The sequence below is a fragment of the Lissotriton vulgaris genome, chromosome 9, assembly GCF_964263255.1.
Source record: "Lissotriton vulgaris chromosome 9, aLisVul1.2, whole genome shotgun sequence".
In the NCBI taxonomy this organism is placed as follows: domain Eukaryota; kingdom Metazoa; phylum Chordata; class Amphibia; order Caudata; family Salamandridae; genus Lissotriton; species Lissotriton vulgaris.
In genome coordinates this window covers 1,051,409,801-1,051,429,618 of record NC_141697.1, presented here as the reverse complement: position 1 = coordinate 1,051,429,618, position 19,818 = coordinate 1,051,409,801, and the positions used below count along the sequence as shown (strand labels likewise).

Below are 19,818 nucleotides of genomic sequence, written 5' to 3'. Positions count from 1 at the left end.
CTTTGGCCAATCCAATAAAAAGGGGGACGGGGCATGTGGCCTCCCTTCCCAACCCTTCATAACCCTTCATAACCCTTGGGGACTCCATCCTCTGTCTGGAGCCTCTTTTTGTTTACAAGGAGATGCAGCTGTACAGCCCCCTGAGTCTTATCAGGTCCCAGAGACCCCATCCCCCGGTGCCAAATTCAATGATAAAGGGCAGGGAGATTATGGCTCCCACTTCCAAGCCTTCTTGGGCCCCGGTACCCAATCCCCGGGGCCAAATTTAATAAAAAAGGGGTGGGGTGCACGGCCCCCCTCCCCGAGCCATTAGAGGCCCCAGGAACCCATTCCCCAAATCCAAAATGGGCATTACAGAGGGGTGGGTGGTTCAGATATGGTTTAGCTTTAAGCAAACCGAAAAAGCTCTGCAAAGTACAACACACACAATTGATCATGCCCGCCATGTTTTGCCCTTTGTAGACATGCTTTTTGTACCTGAAATCTACTAAGAGGTGCACTGAATATGGAGGAGAGAGTGAGTTTGTGACTCCTACTCTAACCTGATATATCATGTCCAGTCCACCCTGAGATCACGGAAACCAAAGCCCTATAGGAGGCACTCATAAGTAACCAGGGTATAGACCATATGCATCCTCCCACAAGCAAAAAGGTCCATGTATTCCAGGAGGCACCGTTAAGCAACCAAGGTGTATGATGAGTTAGTCACTCAAAGCTATCTATGTGTGCATCAACTCACTGTTTACTTGAGAATGTAATACCAAATGTGGTGGGTTTACGAATAATAGTGCATGTGTCCATGAACACTGCTTAATGCATCAGCCACGTTCTTTCTAAGATTAGCCCTGGTGCTCTCTTTTGCATTGCCAGACCATAACAACCCGGCGGCACGTCTGGTCTGTTGTGGATCCATCCTCATCTCATAATCCTCATTGCAGCACCATTTTTGATGCAACCATTTCAGGACTTCTCTTGATTTGTCTCAGATGGTTGAGAGCTGAAGGACACAATCATGGGATTAGAACCTGTGACTCAAAAGAAGCACATTTGTGTTCCAGTTCTAATGCTTCTTGCTTGAGTTTCATGTTTGTTGAAGTGACGTGGATCACTCATATTGCTCACTTTCCAACCGACCTTGATAGAACCAGGATGTCCACTGTATTCTGCACTCAGAATTCCAAGTGAGTGATATAGGGAATGTGTCGGAACACAGAAATAAAAAAAAATATTTTAAGGATTCAAAGTACATTTGCATACTGCCAACAGACATCAATTGACATGTTTACTATTGTGTCCCAATATATCTGTTATCCCTCTGTACCAACTTAATGCACTATTTTTGGTATAATATACAATAGACAGATTTGTGTGACTTAAATAACAAATGAAGGGTATACAGATTTGTATATTTACAGGTACTAAAAACCCAACGGTTTGTGACGCGTAACATACATATAAAAACATAAAATTGATTCCAATAGGATCACTTGTCCATGCCATCTGGCTGCCAACTGAGCTACCAATAGTTTCTGTAGTCCACGTTTTGCTGTTTTTCTGTTTATTGGATGCTTGTTGACGTGCCCTGTCTGTCTCTATGTGCTTTGATCGTTGGCTACTTTATTCTTACTCTAGCTACTACCCAAGAAGTTCATTGGACGCCAGAGGAAGCAGCCTCTCCAAAGAGCCACGCAGGTACTGTAACATGCAATGGTCTTTGATATGTTGATGAAGTATGTCTGGCTCACATATCTTTTGCCAAGACACCAAGCACACACACTAAAACATGAACCTTCTGCTCTCTTATGGGTAGCTCAAAAACAACCGTATGCTTTTCAGCTGATGTCACCGGGTCGGTCCTTAAAGATTTTTATTAGTGGATAGGGTCCATTTTTTGTTATCAAGAATTCTGATACTCCATTGATCCAGTCATTACATATTAATAAGAGTTTAATATCCCCTAGAGCGCATTTACAAATTTGTATTGGAACCACCGAGAGAAGAGTATGGTGGTTGTTTTTTTTCTGTGTAGATCTTGTTTTATATTTTGAACACTGGTCACTATACTATGTGGTTTAAAGCTAACAGGGGAATTTCTTTCAAACACATGATGACAGCTGTCTTCCATAGTAGCAGATACACATTTTGTAGTAAAAAAATTGAATTACAAGAGCATGGTTAGAGTTGGTGAATATTTGACCATCTCTGTGGCATTAAAGACGTTTTTGACCACAGCTGTTTTGTATTTGCTGTATTGAGCTCATAAATCGCATTTGAAAACAATACAAGACCTATTGCATAGCGTGCAATATTTTGCAAAAGTTTTGTTCATAATAAAGTAGATCTCTCATCATCTGTTGAAAATGCCCATCAGGACATCTGCAAGATCATTTTGAGAAGATTCAAAGTGGAAGAGATGTTAGATTACCCAGGGGTTACTATGCTCATTCCTAGACCAGTGGAACACAATAAGTGCATTTCCATGGAATTTTTGAATGCTTAATGTGGGACCTAATTTTTGTGTTGCCTTTGTTTGTTCAACCTGTTCTTTATGTATGTATTTTGTAATTTGTTAATTTATGTAAGTGGTATAACTTTTCAGACACACCCTTTCATTTGCAAGGCCTTGACTAGTTACAGCTGTAGATTTTAGGTCACTCTGACAGCCCACAGCCCAGACATAGGTCTAAACAGACCACAGGTGACCATCCAGCCCTGAAAGCCTTCGGTGTGCGGACTTTGTGCTGCACTCCAGCACCAGATTAAACAACACTAGAGTTGTAGATGGTAAAATGCCCATCAGCATGGTGGGAAGGGGAGCAGGACACAGGGGAGGACCACCCCATAAAAATATAAGAAAGCGGCAGTCACCACATGCGGTCACCAGTGTCCAGAGTCAAGGGAGGAATCAGCGGGAGGGCACTTAGATGGCTTCAATCCTTTTTGATGGAAAGAGGCTTCCAGGTCAGACAGGGTGAATGCTACTCTAAGATATTCCATCTTGACCAAGGGGTTCCCCAGGGCTCTGCCCTTAGCCCCACCCTGTTTAACCTATATGCATCTCCTGTCGCCACCATCGTGGAGAGATACGATATCCAACTTGTATCCTATGCTGACGACACGCAGCTGGCCATCTCCCTATCGCGAGCGCCCGGCATTGCAGCCGTCAACTTCAGTGCTTGCATGCAGGAGCTTGCCTCCTGGATGTCTAACAACTGCCTGAAGTTGAATGGCGCCAAGACTGAGGTGCTCGTGGTGGGAGGGAGTCCTTCTGTGTGGTCTTCAGCATGGTGGCCCGACTGCTTGGGCCCTACACCTAGGCCAGCTCAACAGGCCAAAAATCTGGGAGTCTTGTTCGACTCCGAACTCTCGTTTACGCCCCAGATCAATCGGGTAGTGGGAATGTGTTTTGGAGTACTCAAAACCCTGCGTAAGGTCCTTGATATGCTCCCTGTTGGAGACAGACAGACCCTCGTGCATGCCCTGGTAACATCCAGATTGGATTATGCTAATCTCCTGTACCTGGGTAGTACGGTCAGCAGTATTAACCGTCTCCAGGTGCTGCAGAATGCAGCAGCCAGGCTGGTGCTAAGGCTCCCGAGACGTACCTCCTCTAAAGCGGCCTTAAAATCTCTACACTGGCTACCGATCTGTGAAAGGATCAAATACAAAGCCCTCTGTGTATGCCAACGTATCTTCGGAGGCAAAGCACCCGCCCCTTTGAACAACCTTATTACCCCCTACAGACCAGAGCGGCTGCTTAGATCCTCCGACACTGGCTTGGTCACTGTCCCCAAAATGGGTGGAAGATCGTTCAGTTTTCTTGCTGCCAAGAACTGGAACGCACTGCCGATTGAACTACGCCTGGAACCCTCTGAGCCCAAATTCCACAGAGCCCTCAAAACACATCTGTTCCGCCTAGCACTGCCCTAGCTCTTTTTCCCCTATCTTTCTCCCTTACGAAAGCAATTTTAGCGCAGGGACACGCCGGTGAGCGTAACTAAGCGCTTTATAAAATTCCAAAATAAATAAATAAACAGAGTGAGTCGATGTTTGCACTGCAGTGAAGTGTTTGTCAATCAAGGCATTAACACGGATCTACACATACACTCATACACACAAATTTCTCACAGCACTGAATCAGATCTGCAAGAAAAGATCGCCTCTGAGCAATTAAACAGGCTCTTAAGGATTCCTCTTCAGAGATTCCTGTAAAATGTGTACCTTTTAGGTCATTATTTTTGAAAATTGGTTTGTGAGGCAAATGATTTAGCTACGATTTATAAAAGTTGATTAGTGAGGATATAGGACTTTGCAAATTCATTTGCAGACGGCCAGGTTTGGTGGACAAAAGTTGAACTTTTACTCTAAATGTAAGGGGGAAGACCAGGGCATGTGCTTGTGATCTTTACTAGGGCGCTTTTACGAATCAGATCCTTGGTGAACAACGGTGTTGAACCCAATGAAGGAAAATTAAGATTGTAAGACTACCTTCATCTGCATTTCCTAATTCGCCATCCTAATGGTCACTAATGCCCATTCTCTGCTGATGTCCGAAGCAGAAGCTAGGACGATGTCTAGAATTTCATTTGGTCTGGATATTTTGAGAATCGAATGGCTTATAATTTTTCTAATTTTTTGGTTGAAAGTGAAAGATTAGCAAACTGTGTGCTACCATGCTAGAGTTCAAATTCTTCTTTTACCAGAGAGTTGATACTATTCTTTTTTCATGAGTGGATAAGACTTTATTGAAAAACACATTGAGAAATGTGGTTCCTGCAGACTAAATGGAGGTATAGACTTTCAGTCCGTATGTCTGAAATAGGGTGAGTTTCATTATTAACTTTTTAAGAGGGTATTCTGGTATAACTGGCTAGCGTTTAAAGTCAGGATGAAGGGGTAGACGTATCAATGCACAAAGGGAGATATCTTGTTTTGACTGATTTGTTGGCATCAGACTTGAAGAGTATGGCATCATTTCTTATGCTCTTATTCTTCGACTAGTTAAAGTTTTATATTTTCAAGCACAAATTGTTAAATCATGTTATATTTGACAAATAGGGAGGCTGGCAGTCCTTTGTACTGTACGGAAAATCTTTTTCAGTCTCTTCACGGTATCGGAGAGTTTAAGGTTTTAAGCCTTTTTTGGGATTGGAAAATTGAAGTTTATTCATGTATTTATTACCTGTGGTTTTATATAAATTTAACTAGACAGAGGAAGGTAAGGGAGTTCATAAAAGAGGATACCAGGTAAACCAAGAGAGGTGAGATATTTTCTTCAAAAATATTTAAATGTACATTATTGAGAGATGTACTATACATGGGCATAACTGGTAAGCCTATCCTGAGGTCAGAAAAATCAAGTTTTTCTTTATCATTTATTTATGGTACTTGAAAATTAAAACACCGTACATGAGGTCACCATACAAACAATGAATTGATGTAGAGGACGATCATTCCTATGCAAAGCAAGAATATGTATTGCTCATATATTTACTTACATTTCTAAAGAAAGTTCTGCAAACCTAATGGGTTTCTGGTTATCACGTGCATCCAAGAGGCGAATATTTCCACATCTGTGCCAGTTCCTAACTTCAGACTTTACGAAATGTTGCCCGCATAGTCAGTCATTTTACTCAAGACACTTAAGTTAAAGCACTTAATCCTATGTGCGCTTTATATTTTCGAATTTTAATTATGATCTTGTCCTATCTAAATTCAGGACACAGTTTCTTCCTCTGAAAGAGCCCCCTTTTCCATCATGACGTCACTATTGCTGAATCTGAATTGTTTAGTGGACACTTCATTTTCTACTAATTGTCTATTATTTAAATCCATTTCAGAAATGCGTTTATCCTCTAAACTCTTGATTTGGTCTGTTGCACGATAGGCTCATGCCAAAGGTGTGTGCTAAAATAAAAAAAATGGTGCAAACAAATACAAAATATTGGCAGCACTTCTTCTAAAGTTTCCACTGCTTCATCCCAAAGCAGCTGGAAGGCAAGAGTGACAGGTCATTGTCAACCAGGAGGACTTTATGACAAAACCACAGTGAGTCCAACAGAATACAAAAAGTTTCTAGAGCTGTAGAATATTGTATGAAGATGCCAAGTCTTTTTTCTGGTTCGCAAAACTTTCTGGCCCTGGCTGCTTTCTGATTGGAAGATTGTGTCGAGCTCTTATCTAGCACAGAGGAAGGAGTTTTCCATTTCCGGCTCCGCTGCCTGCGATTCATTATACACTGTGGGCTGTGTGGGCTTGGACGGCCGGCTGCAGGTTGAGATTAGGAAATAAATTGCAGCCTGCTTCAGGGTACCTATTTAAAGAACACAATTTCACAGCACTCAATCAAACTCTACGCAGAGCAGAAGAGCCTGGAATGTTGACTTGATGGAAGATATGACCTATTAAAAAAAGCTATTGAATGAACGTGTTTATAATATATAGTTCATCTTCTTGCCCACCAAATGGGAACATGTTTGTCAGTGATGAAAACACAACATAATAGGCTGAGGTCCTGCAGACAGCGGATTGCCCCCGCCCCCGGTTATCTGGGACTTGTTTGCACGCAGTGTACGGTCCCACCAGGGCCACCAGGCTTCTCTTGGTGCTAGACTTATTTGACATCTATCAAAGGCGCTCTCCTGCAGTTAGAATGTCCTAGTTCTTTTGAGCTACCCTATCCACGCATGGTGTTTCTTCAAGTAGTGGCTGCTACGGGGCAATAGTGGTGGGGCGGGGGGAGACACAGGGGGTGGTTAAGAAAAAAATAGAAATTCACTTACCTGTGCTGCTGGCCGCCGCTTTTCGTCCATCCTGTTCGATCCAGCAGGAAGCAGACCATCCTGCCCAGTAACGATGCTGCTGTCACCATGACAGCAGTGTTGTGATTGGTCTTAACTCCGTGACTCGGAACTCAGACAGGCAGTGGGAGTCTGTCATGTTCTCCACCCAGGCTGTGCATTACAGCCCGGTGAAGAACATGTTAAGTGTGCATGACTGTTTGGCAGACCCAAGACGGCCGGCCAAACCTTAATGTGCACTTAGTAAGTGCTCACTACTCCTCCCCCCAGGTCTGTGGGCAGCCCCGCCCTGCACCTTCAGGGCCTTCTGAAAAATAAAATGATAATAACGTGGAGTTATTATCATTTTGTTTTTCCTGTGGGGCGGTGCTCCTCCACCTTAGCGGAGGAGCCGCCGCTGGTTGCTGTGCAACAATAATGGGTGCTGTCTAATGTGAAACAACTGCTGATAGTACCACAAAAGGTCTGCTCACCATAGGAGAGGGAATTGTTGTGTGTTGGGCCCATTAAAGGAACATTATTTACCCAACTCTCTAAAGTGCTGCATAGCAGGTCTAGTTTAAGGTTCACTGATAAAATATTAATGCCCAAAATATCCCCATACACAAATATTGAGTCATAAATATCGATGTCAAAAATATTGGCATCCTATATTCATAATAGGAAGTATAAAAATATTGGGGGGAAATTCGATGTAAAAAATATAAAAGTACAAAATATTGTTTTTTTTATTTATATAAAAATTAATGTTAAATTAACTTAAAAATATTATTTAGATTTAACATACAGTTCAACAAATATAGGAAATACATTTAATATATATATATATATATATATATATATATATATATATATATATATATATATATATATATATATATATAAAGATTTATATTATAAATTAAAACATTACAATATTTTATGGTCTTTAAACTTACATTTTGCACTCCATTGAGTGCAACAGTAGGAAAAGTGTTCGATAGCGGAGGGGTAAAAATTACTATTCCCACTCCAGTGAGTGCAACAGTAGTGAAAGTGTTGGATAGCAAAGGGGTAAAAATTACTATTCCCACTCCAGTGAGTGTACTATTAGGAAAAATTGTGTTGGATGGCGGAAGGCTAAAAAAAACGAATCCAACTCCAGTGAGTGCAACAGTAGGGAAAGTGTTGGATAGCACAGGGGTAAAAAATGCTATTCCCATTCCAGTTAGTGCAACAATTTGGAAAGTGTTGGCTAGCAGAGGGGTAAAAATTTATATTTCCACTGGAGTCAGTTCAAAATTAAAAACAAACAAAACATCAACAACGCAAAATATTTAAAAAAACAAAAAAATCAAACATATATAAAACATATTCAATATTACAAAAGATAGAAACAGATTATAATGTTAAGAAGATCTAACAAATAACTAGAAAGATTATTTTTTTTAATAAAAAATATTTTACAAACAAAAAAACTAATTTTAATACAAATTATTTATAAACAAAAACATTAATTATTACATAAATGTATTTTTTTTAATTCCTACCCTATAACACCACAGAATTCACAACAAACATCTAATTTTTTTAATGTACCTCCATAATTAAAATAATTAATTATCAATTAAAGAAATATTATTAATTAAAAAACAAATTAAAACAGATAAAAATGTATTTACTCCCCAAACATTACCCCATAAAACCAAAACCAACACACAAAATTAAAATAAACAATTACCATAAATATTTATCAATTGATGAATTAATATTAATAATCAACTATTTATTAAAAAATTCAACAAATTACTTTCCACCCTTTACCCCAATAAACACAACCCACACCTACAAATCATTACACAATTTCCATAACTAATTTTACATTAATAAATTAATATCAATTAACAACAACTTATTAATTAATTTAAAAGAATTTACTTCCAACCCTTTATCAGTATAAACCCCACAATTCCCATGTAAAGGTAATTACACAATTGCCATATTTAAATTGTAATGAATTATTTAGCATTAATTAACAAAAAATTATGAATTAATTATAAATAAATTACTTCTCACCCTTTTCCCCTACAAACCCCACCACCCACTCCTAAAAAAATGAAACAATTAACATAATTAATTACAAATTAATTATTACTAATTAACAACCAACTGATAAATAATTAATAATAAATTAATTCCCACAATTAACACTATAAAATATAAATTAAATAAATAGTAATAAATAAAAAATGTTAATATAGTTATTATAATTAAATTACTTTCCACCCTATTCCCCTATAAACCCACAACCCGCTCCTAATAAAATGACACAATTAACATAAATGCCAATTAATTATTTAATTAATAATAATCATCAACCAATTAAGAAAAAATAAATAATACATTAATTCCCACAATTAACATTATGAAATCTAAATTAAATAAATACTAATACATAACAAATAATAATGAATTTACTATAATTAAATTACTTCCCATCCTATTCCACTATAAACCCACAACCCACTACAGAACAAAAAAATGCAAAATGTAATTAAAATAAAATTAATAACTACTAAAAATGTAACACATATAATAAAAAACAAAAGCAATTCTTATCCAAAAAATTAGATCACATACTTTTAAAATACATACAAAAATGCATACCACTAATTAAAACATCTATATTTTAAACAACTATATTTTTGTAAACGATATTAATAACTTCAATATTTCCTAAAACAATATTTCTTACCTGCAAGTCGATTTCTTGACCACAATATTATTGCTGTTTATATTTCTGTATCACGATACTTCCAGCTCGATATTTGCGTATATCGACATTTAAAACTCGATATTCTGTCTGTGCAACCTAGTTTAAATGCTGGCAAAACTAATTTGATTTTTTCATGGAAGACCACGATAATGCATCCACGCTGTCATCACATTGTATTCCAGAAGTGGCAGATAGTTGTAAACTGCAGAAAAACCCAGCAGGGAATGGGACGAAACAATACTGGGAATGTGTAGGGGTGGAGGGTTGGGACTAGAGTTTAAAAGAACCAGGGAGGACAGGCTTCGCCATATTTAAAGTAATTCAGGTGCAAAAGGGCAGAGACATAATAGTAAAGAGTCAGGAGTGAGAGAATTGAGCCACTCTGACAATGACAGGAATAGGTCATAGTATTAAACTTACAATAGCCCAGGATTGGAGTCATAGTCGAACTGGGTCAGGAAGGGCACAGAAGAATTTCTTGACAGACTGAATGTCAGCGATAGTTAATCTTAATTGATGTATAGAAGTCACTCTATTGATTGATGATGATTTGTTATGGAAGGCATGTCTGAAAATAAGATATTGTAGAGGGGGTGTGGGGGTATTGGTATAGCCTTTCCATGAATATGCAGTGTGTATGTATGGTGGTGGGTTGAGGTACTAAGCATCCTAAACAATTCGAGAAAGATGTCTCATTCTTAATAACACCAGGAATGTGCACTAATTTGGTTGTACCATTTCATAAGGTGTGTTTATGCTTAGAGACTAATGGCATACTGCTGTTTTTGTCCCAGCAAAAGGTCTGGTGGAAGAAGGACCATATATTCTGTGCACCAGCCTGTATGCAATTCCACAAAGTTAAGGGAGAAGAGTGTCTGCATCTACCTCACTTACTGGATGGAGATCGGAATCTGAGCCCCTTTGTGGTTGTGCATGCAGAAAACCATGATCGCCTTGACTAGGGCCTGCATGGTGCCCGCACATATCCAAAGTGAGCTCAAGATGAGGCGAGTGAAACTTGCACCATCTGAGGCTCACTGATCTGCAACCAACGTGGACCTTCCCATGGTGCATGTACCATAGGGATGTGCAAGAGTTCTGATGTTCCCTGATGCTTTTCATAGACCTCTGTAGGGTTCTGTGGGGCAGAAGTTGTATGCCCTTAAGTTATTTTTCACATGTAAAATGTAAATGTAAATTGATACTTGTATAGCGCACTACTCACCCGCAAGGGTCTCAAGGCGCTTGTACGAATACCGCTGTGGAACCTATCCTGGCTTTCCCTGTGAGGCGTCCACTCCTGGGCACCCCCAAGGTGGAGGCCAGGCATCCTTAGCATTGTGGGGGCCGTTGTGGAGATTAAGCAAGCTATTGCCCAGAGTTGCAGAGTGGGACTCCATGATTGGAATAGGCACCGAGGCGAGAATTATCAGGTCTGTGGAATTTTGAGCCCAAGACCCGCCGAGGAAGGGAATTGAAACCTGGTCCTGGGCTAGACCTCTGCATCAGGGTCTGCCACTCTAACCATTGAGCCACACTTCTCCACATGACTATTGAAAGGAGTTAATCCATACTTGTCATGGACAAACACACTGCTGCTAGTCTCTGTTGTCTGCCAGTTAATGAATGTGACAATACCCAAGACCCCGCCCTAATGGCAAATGTCCACCCAGAGCAGCACTGTTACTCATAAACCTACTTACTGTTCACTGACGACTCCAGAAGGGGCCACTGCAACGAATCATATATCCAGGGCCCCTGGAATTATGTATTTCTGTGGCCACTGCTTTTTTTGCGTAGTTATTGATTTACTGCATTTGCCAAATAATCCCTCATCTGCTGCGTAATCTGCAGATAATAACAAAAACAATTTGTTTCTAACTCAAACGGATCAAAAAGTACTGAAAACATTGTGACGTGTTCACAGGCAGTGGAAGTACCTAAGCAAAGTTTAATTGGTCAGCTTTCAGTTGCTTGTTTCAGTATTTGTTTTTTGAACTGGTACTAATGAGGTGAGATATTTGCCCAGGTAGTATTGCCATGTGTAGAAATGACAAAATAATGCTTTCAGAAAATGTGCCACATTGTGCCGCATAATTTGCATTTCTTACTGCTGTATAATTTTGTGCTTTGTGCCGCAAAATTCCAGTGCCTCTGCATTTATGTCATGGACCAGGGTGCATGCAATGCAACAGTCAATAACCCAGGTAGCGTTTTCCGAATGTCTAAACTGGATTGCCACCCCAAGCTATCACTGGTACCTCTGAAAGCTCTGCCTAAACCAGCGATAACTATATAATCCCAAAACATAGGCGAAGTAGGTTACCATGAGCATGTGCCTTTTTAAATATGTTGGACCTTTCTGGGACCCATCATGTATGTATAACTGACACACTTATAATTGCACTGAGTTACAATTGTGGGCAAATGTGAAAGAATGTTATTTATTTTTTGGGGGAATTTTGTAAAGCACTGGTATTCCCTTGTAGTAGAAGCAGGGTATTTTCAATCAATCAGTCTGGATTTGTATAGCACAGATAATCACCCAAGAGGGTATCCTGGCATGGAGAGTGCTGTTGCAAGGAGGCTCAGTTGAACAGCCATGTCTGTTTCTAAATTCCAGCAGAGAGGATGAGGTCCGAAGTTGAAGTCGGAGATTGTTCCAGGACTTTGCAGCGAGGTAGGAGAAGGAGCGTCCGCCACTGTTTTTGTGGCTAATGTGCAGAGTGTGGGCAAGGGAGGTGGAGCACAGGTGTCTGGCGGGGAGGTGGAAGTTCAGGTGGTGGTTGATGTATGCTGATCCCTGGTTGGGGAAGGCTTTTAAGGTGTGGATTTACATCTTGAACTGGCATTTATTCTGAATGGGGAGCCAGTGCAGCTTCTTGAGGTGGTGGGTAATGTGGAACCATCTGGGGAGGTGAGGATGAGTCTTACGCTGGGTTTTGTAAGGTTTGCAGTCTCTTGAGGAGGTGTGAGGTGGTTCCTATATAGAGTGTGTTGCCGTAGTCCAGTCGACTGGTGACAAGGGCTTATCTAATGGTCCATCTGGTGTCAATGGAGAGCCACTTCAGATGATACTGCTTTGATCTATATTTTAATGGTGAGCTTATTGTCTAGGAGAATGCCATGGTTGTGGGCATGGTCGGTTGGAATGGGTGAGGGTCCTAGTTTGGGAAGGTCACCAGGCATCGTTTCATGGGAAGGTGCTGTTCCTGAAGATCAGCACTTCTGGCTTGTCTGTGTTGAGTTTTAGGCAGTTGTCTCTCATCCAGTCTGCGATGTTCATCTTGCATCAACGGAGGGTTCCCTTGATAGCGAGAGGATGAGCTGGGTTTTGTCAGCATAGGACGTGATGCTCAGTGCATGTGATCTGACGACATTGGCAAAGGAGTCATGTTGAAGGGCAGGGCTGAGGCATGAACCTTGAGGGATGCCGCAGATGGTATTCCTGGGCTCTGAAGGGAAGAGGGGTAGGTGGATTCTCTGGATTCTTCCAATGAGGAAGGAGGCAATTCACTTGAGGGCATCTCCTTGGATTCCAATGATGTGATGCCTTTTGATCAAGGTGTGATGTGATACTGTGTCGAATGCTGCTGAAAAGTCGAGAAGGATCAGGGCCACCGCTTTTCCTTGTTCAAGGAGGAATCTGATGTTGTCTGTGGCTGCAATCAGGACAGTTTTGTTGCTGTGATTGGTGCAGAATCCAGATTGAGAAGTGTCCAGAAGATTAGTTGTTCTCCAGTTGTTCTGTGAGTAGGTGGCTGATGGCCTTCTCAAGGACTTTGTTGGGAAAGGGCAGCAGAGAGAAGGGGTGGTAATTCTTGAGTTTGTTGGGGTCGGTAGATAATTTCTTGAGTAGGGGCTTGACATTTGTGTATTTCCATTCTTTGGGGAAAGTGTTGTGGTGATGGATGCGTTGAAGATGGCAGTTAGCTAGCTGTTGATTTTTTTACTCCAGAGATTGAAGATTTGGTGGAGGGCAGGGTTCCATGGGTGCTCCTGATTGGACAGAGTTCATGATGGCTGTGGTGTCTTGTGTGGTGAACTCATCCCAGGTGGTGATGAGGTGGTCGTATTCCTCATTCTTGAGGGTAAAATCCTGAGGATGTCAGTGGGTTCGGATTCGAAGTTTCTCTAGATGGTGGAAATCTTGTCCTGTAAGAATTCTGTGAGATTTTCCAGATTTCCCAGGAAGGGGTGATGATGTTTTCGGTTGCAGGTGTGTTTCATGGTTCTTAGTTCCAGAGTGTACCAACAAAATTGCTTGGAGGACCTCTTGAGCTAGGTGAGTTTGTTGGGGGGAGACTCCCTCAGCGCAATCTGTGATCCAGGCAGATAAGTTCTTGACCGCCTGCTATAGGTTGCTTGCGGTGTGTGGACATGAAGTGTTAAAGGCAACAGTCCATTGACACTCTGATACATTGTTCCAGCTTAGGTGTGAAGTGCTGGGCAGATTGGGAGCTGTGCTGGGGGACCCAAGATGGGGAAGTGGATGATGGCGTGGTCTGTCCTGGTGAGTTCAGTGACATGGCTGTACTTGAGTCTGTCGCTGACCATGAAGATGGGGTCGAGTGTGTGTCCTGCGATGTGTGTGTGGGGTTGGTGAAAAGTTGGGTGGGGCCTATGTTGCTCATGCTTTTGAGAAAGGTTGGCTGTGTTGGTTTCGTTTGGGTCGTTGAGGTGAAAAATGAGGTCGCCGAGGAAGATGTAGTTTTTGGAGTTAATAACGAGCGGAGCAATGAATTCGGGCATGGTGTTACAGAAACTAGGGCGAGGTCCTGGAAGCCTCGAGGTGAGGGTGCCTCTGATGGTGGTGGCTATGCTGTTGGTTGAGTTGATAGTTGAGGTAATCGATGATCTGGGCGACGTCATCTGTGGTGGTGGTGTAGTGGATGGTTTCCTTATGGATGATGGTGATTCCACCTCTGTGCTTTTTGATGTGGTCTCGGTGAGCTATCTTGTAGCCATCGAGTATAGCTGAGGCCAAGTTGGACATGGATGCGCGGTTGAGCCAGTTCTCAGTGAGGAAGATGGGTAAACAGCCATTACATTGCATGGCATTAAAACGCATATACCTTTACCAAGCATGTCTTTGCAACAAATTTTGTTGTAAAAGCATATGTGTTTTACATGCAAGTATAAGGTAAGTATAGGGTTCAGGGTGGGTTTGGGTTTTGGGGTAATTTTAGGGTTCAGGGTGGTTATGGGTTTTGGGGTGCCAAGCGTAAATTTAGGGTTCAGAGTGGGTATGGGTTTTGGGGTGCTAAGGATAATTTTAGGGTTAATGGTGGTTATGGGTTTTGGGGTGCCAAGGCTAATTTTGGGGTTCACAGTGGGTATGGGTGTTGTGGTGCCAATGGTAATTTTAAGGATCAGGTTGGGTATGGGTTTTGGGGTGCAAAGAGTAGTTTAGGGGTTCAGGGCGGGTATGAGTTTGGGGGTGCCAAATGTAATTTTAGGGTTCAGGATGGGTATGGGTTTTGGGGTTCCAATGGTCATTTTAGGGTTCAGGGTGGGTATGGGTTTTGGGGTGTCAAAGGGTAATTTTAGGGTTCAGGGTAGGTATGGGTTTTGGGGTGTTAAGGGTAATTTTAGGGTTCAGGGTAGGTATGGGTTTTGGGTTACCAAGGTTAATATTAGGGTTCAGGAGGGTATGGGTTTTGGGGTGTCAATGGTTATTTAGGGGTTCAGGGTGGGCATGGGTTTTGGGGTGGGAATGGTAATTTTATGTATTTAGGGGGTATGGGTATTGGAGCGGTAAGGGTGATTTTAGGAATTTAAGGGGGTACGGGTCTTGGGGTAGTAAGGATAATTTTAGGGTTTTAGGGAGATTAAAAAAATATATATATATTTGTATAGATATATAAAATAAACATTATATATATAGATAGATATAGATATACAATTACTTACCTTAACCACTTTTACCAAGTGTGTGCCTTTACCATGCATGCTTTTGCTTTGTAGTGGCCTGCATGATAAAGGCATATGTGTGGTAAAAGTTTGTGTTGTGAAGGTAACGCGATGTAACAGCACTTGCGTTTTTACAACCGTATTGTAATTGCATGCGTTGTGATGGTATGCGATGTATCTTCATATATTCGGAAGATGATGCCGCGGGTGAAGGAGATGATGATGTACCAAATCTCGGTGGTAGCTTTCAGAGAGATTGTGCGTTGAGCAGTAAGCAGTGGAGATGGCCCGGGGTGGTCGTGGTAGGCATGGTTGTGGTCGTCATGCGTGCTGGTGCTCCGGTGTTGCAGTAGAAGAAGCAGTGCTGGCAGTTAAAAGGTCCTATCAGGGATTAAGATATTGAAGCCAATTGGAGGGAGAAATGTGAATAAAACTGGAGGAAGACGAACCAGACAAAAAGACAGGAGAAGGATAGAGTCCGCTGACATGCACACACACACATATATATATGTATATATTTTGGGTCCACAATGCGTAGCAACGCTACGCTTCTGCACTCTCCTCGAGAAACCAAGAATCACAATTCAATCCAAAGTGCGCTTTTCCAAATTCATTTATTCATTCAATTGCAGCATCGTGATGGAACACGGAAAACAACCCAACGCGTTTCGGCGAGGAAACTCGCCTTGGTCACGGGTGGTTTCAAAAACAATGAGCAAGCAATAAATAAAATTTCACGTGATTGAGTGACAAAATAAACAACAGACTCATTGCTTAGCTCTCGCGGCCATCTTGGAGTGGAGTACGCTTACATAGAACAAATGGCCAAAAGTGTCCATAAAAGCATTTCAACATATTTGTTTACATATTTTATACTTTCATTATATTTTTGATGTTTTTTTGCATTCACCCATTGTGTCAAAGAAACTGTAACCACAATTAACGCTAAACTAGCGTTTCATATTCAAATAGCATTATAGCTAAGTTAGATACTCGGAACAAATTTCAACCAATTACTCCCTCAAGTGAGTTGTCATTTCTTATTGCCAGAAATTGACATTTATATCTAAACCCAAGTGAGAACATATATATTGCTAATGTCTCATGTCATATGTTACTTGTTCCCATCTCAAGTGAGTAAGGTTACATGAACTAAACCATTCGAGAAAATAAAGTCTTTCAGTAAATAAAATCTTAAGGTATAAAGTCCCAAGTGAGATTATGGAAGAGTGCATATTCTCGAACCAATCCAAGTATCAATGCCTCAGTAGGATTTCTCTTCCTATGCACCTTTACAATACCTACAGTTGAAACACAGAAAAGAAGAATAGGCCCATCAAAATATTGGTAGATTTAAGCATACCAAGAGGCTTGCAAAAAATGGCTATGAGTCAACAACTAGTGAATTAAATAGTGAAACAAAATTAAACAATTCATACCAATTACTTTAAAAGCAGCAGTAGGCACAGTATAGACTTTTGTGGAATTTTAGTTTGCGATCTGAACATCATCTGCGCCAGCTTGTCACCTATGTATTACGTGCACGGCAGCCATTTTAGATATCATGGTCTCCCTGTCCACGACCGATCGCCAGCGCGCCCCTCTGACCCAGCAAGCATCCTCCGCGCACCCTGACTCCCCCCTCCCTCCTCCTTATGAGCATGACCCATCTGCATGACCCTGTCCTTGGGAGTCACGCTAGCGCCTGACCAACACCTCCTCTCTTCCCATGAATGCCCCTCTGTTGATAAACCTCCCCTCTGCGCTGGATTGTCCACGCAGCATGAATACCACTCCATTGATGGCCCCTCACCCGGTGTCCGACTGTCCACACAGGTCCGAGGCCATTGCCTAAGCCGAGAAATACCATTTACTGCCCTTATTGTATGAGGTCGCTCTCCTTCAAAGGACCCTCTATTGATCCAGGCCTCCCCACCCCCTGTGACATGATCAGGCGCACACATCCTAAGACTCGACGAAACACTCAGCTGCGTGATGACCCTCCCTCTTATCAGCAGGTTGAGGACCTCCATTGTGAATGTATATGGGGGTGGGATTAACACGAGGATTACGGGGATGTCTTTTCCCATGCCTTACAAAGTTGTGATTGTATTAAAAGAAGGTCACATGCCATAAACCAGTGTATAAGAGGCCAGGCCTCTGAGTGGCTGTTAGAGCACCTCGAGACGATACCTTGTTGTCTGATCTGATGTGTTCTGCTCCGTCGGAATAAACTTCTGTTTCCTGCCTTCTGGTCTCCGGCGCCTGCCTCATTGCTTGGTAATTTGAATGGTACAAGGGCGGTTAGCGCCGGGCAAATCTTGAGAAAGGTCCTAGCCCTACCTTTTTCTACAATTTGGCGTCCCAAAGCGTGGGGCCCATCAGCGACACGTGGATCCAGTGGGAGAGGTCCCGATGACAGAGTGAACGACTGCAACGATCGGGAAGAGCTCATGTCCGATAGACCCTCGTCTGACAGCCGATCATCCGACCTTCACTAGTTCTGAACAGACCTCTCTCGAGTGATCTACGGTCCTGACTGGGAACCATCAGGAGTGCCGCGAACATCACGAAGGAGAGAGGACGATCGGGCGCTGGATCCAGAGGACAGGAAACCGTCCATGCGGTCCGGGTAAGGTCGTGTAAACACGACGAATTGAGGAAAATTGTTTTTGTTTGGATAATACTAGTATTACGCTTTGTTGAAACCTCTGGAGATTCGCTGTCTGCAAACGGGGAAAAACAAACAGGCTCTCTCTTTGCAAACAGTGAAGGATAGGTAACGCAGACTTTTGTCCCCATTGTAATCCGTCGTGCCTATCTTCCTCCCCCACTGTTTCCCGAACTGTCGTTCGTGGATTATTGTCTGGAGATTCTTTGTCTGCAAACAGGGAAGAACAAGGTCTCTCTTTGCAGGTAGAGAAAGAGTGGGTAGCGATAACTTTTCGTGCCCACTTATTCTCCCCACTGAATTGTTTGATTGGCCGATTATTCGGTATTGGTTCGTTTGAGGTATTCACCGCCGCCAAACAACGGAGAATAGAAATATTCTGCCTAGTCTTTGCCCGCTGTGATAAGATAGGTAGTGCAGACTTTTGTCCCCGGTGTAAACCGTCATGCCTATCTTCTCCCCACTGGTTGGTAGCCTGTTTAGCCCGGACCGCTTATTAGAGATGAACCATCCAGCTCCACTGGAGGGCACCCCTAATAAGGACATGTTCACTAAGTATGGACTAGTCGCTATAGCTTACACTAGACTATGGCATAAATATACGAAAAAGAACCCTGAAAGTCAGTGGCCACTGATAGGTTCCTTTAGTGAAAATAAAATAAAAACATTAGAAATAGCGCTCCAGAAGAATAAGACCACGCCCACTATGCTCGACAGTATCGGCATGTGGCGCAAAGAAACGGAACAACGAAAGAAAAGAGAAGAAGCAAAAGTAGGGAAAGAACTACGAAAGGCAGCCCACCTAGCCGCTAAGCAACTAGAAGAAGAAATAAAAGAAAGAAAAGAAGCTACACAAAACCAAGAATCAGGGTTAACAGGCCAATGTCCTGTTAGGACCCCCTCTGCGCTCTACCCTGAACTGCCCTCCAAACAACGGGCAAACGATGAGTTACTGCTAGGTCCCCCAATCATCTACATGCCCCCTCCATACGCTCCCAGCCAACAAAACCTGCAAGCCCCGAGTGTGAGTGAAAGTGACCCTAGTGCTAGTGCACCGGCCCTCACGGCCTCCGCACCAGCCACATTAACAACTTCGTCAGACGACCCCGAGGCTAGCAAACAATCATCAGCCAGGTTAAGTAGGTTAAGCAAAGATGAGCGGGATGGGATCAACGAAATAGCAAAGACATTGGTAGACCGAAGGGAGAGCGAAGAATACACAATGAGCGTATATAATTCACACGCCGACAGCCACAGACGGCATTTCATTTTGCGATTCAGCTACCACACCCTGAACGCGTATGAAGATAGGTATCAGAGTAAGGGTCCCGCTAAACTAACAACACTGTATAGGAAGGTTGATGTTGGAGATGGGACTGAACGTGAGGCGACGGAGCTCTTCATGCAAATGCTTGAGGTCTTCCGCCACCTCGCGGAACAGAAGCCAGAAGCCAAGGTTACGGTCCCTGAAACAACCTCGGCAGAAGTAGTCAATACTATGATGCCTATCAGAGAAGCGGCTCCTTACTGGATCCCGCCACGGGGCCAGGGGACGAGCGATGATATTAATAATGAACATGCAAAGGGAAGGGTTGTGTACAATTGGGTTTACCAACCATGGGACCGACAAGATATCCTAACCTTCAAACAAACCCTGCCCGACTTAAGAAAGAACCCAA

At 42.3% G+C, this 19,818-nt stretch overlaps 1 protein-coding gene across 2 annotated transcripts in view; it reads left to right on the top strand.

The window, feature by feature from the left end:
* Positions 1–19,818, top strand: part of IQSEC1 (IQ motif and Sec7 domain ArfGEF 1) — a 691,123-nt gene that overhangs the window by 190,154 nt on the left and 481,151 nt on the right. Inside the window, exon 2 of one of the 2 annotated variants that reach the window (XM_086938992.1) lies at positions 1,633–1,692. The exons of the other annotated variant lie outside the window; for it this stretch is intronic. Coding sequence (XP_086795118.1) covers positions 1,633–1,692 — 60 coding nt within the window. The remainder of the gene's footprint in view (positions 1–1,632; positions 1,693–19,818) is intronic. 2 annotated transcript variants of the gene reach the window in all.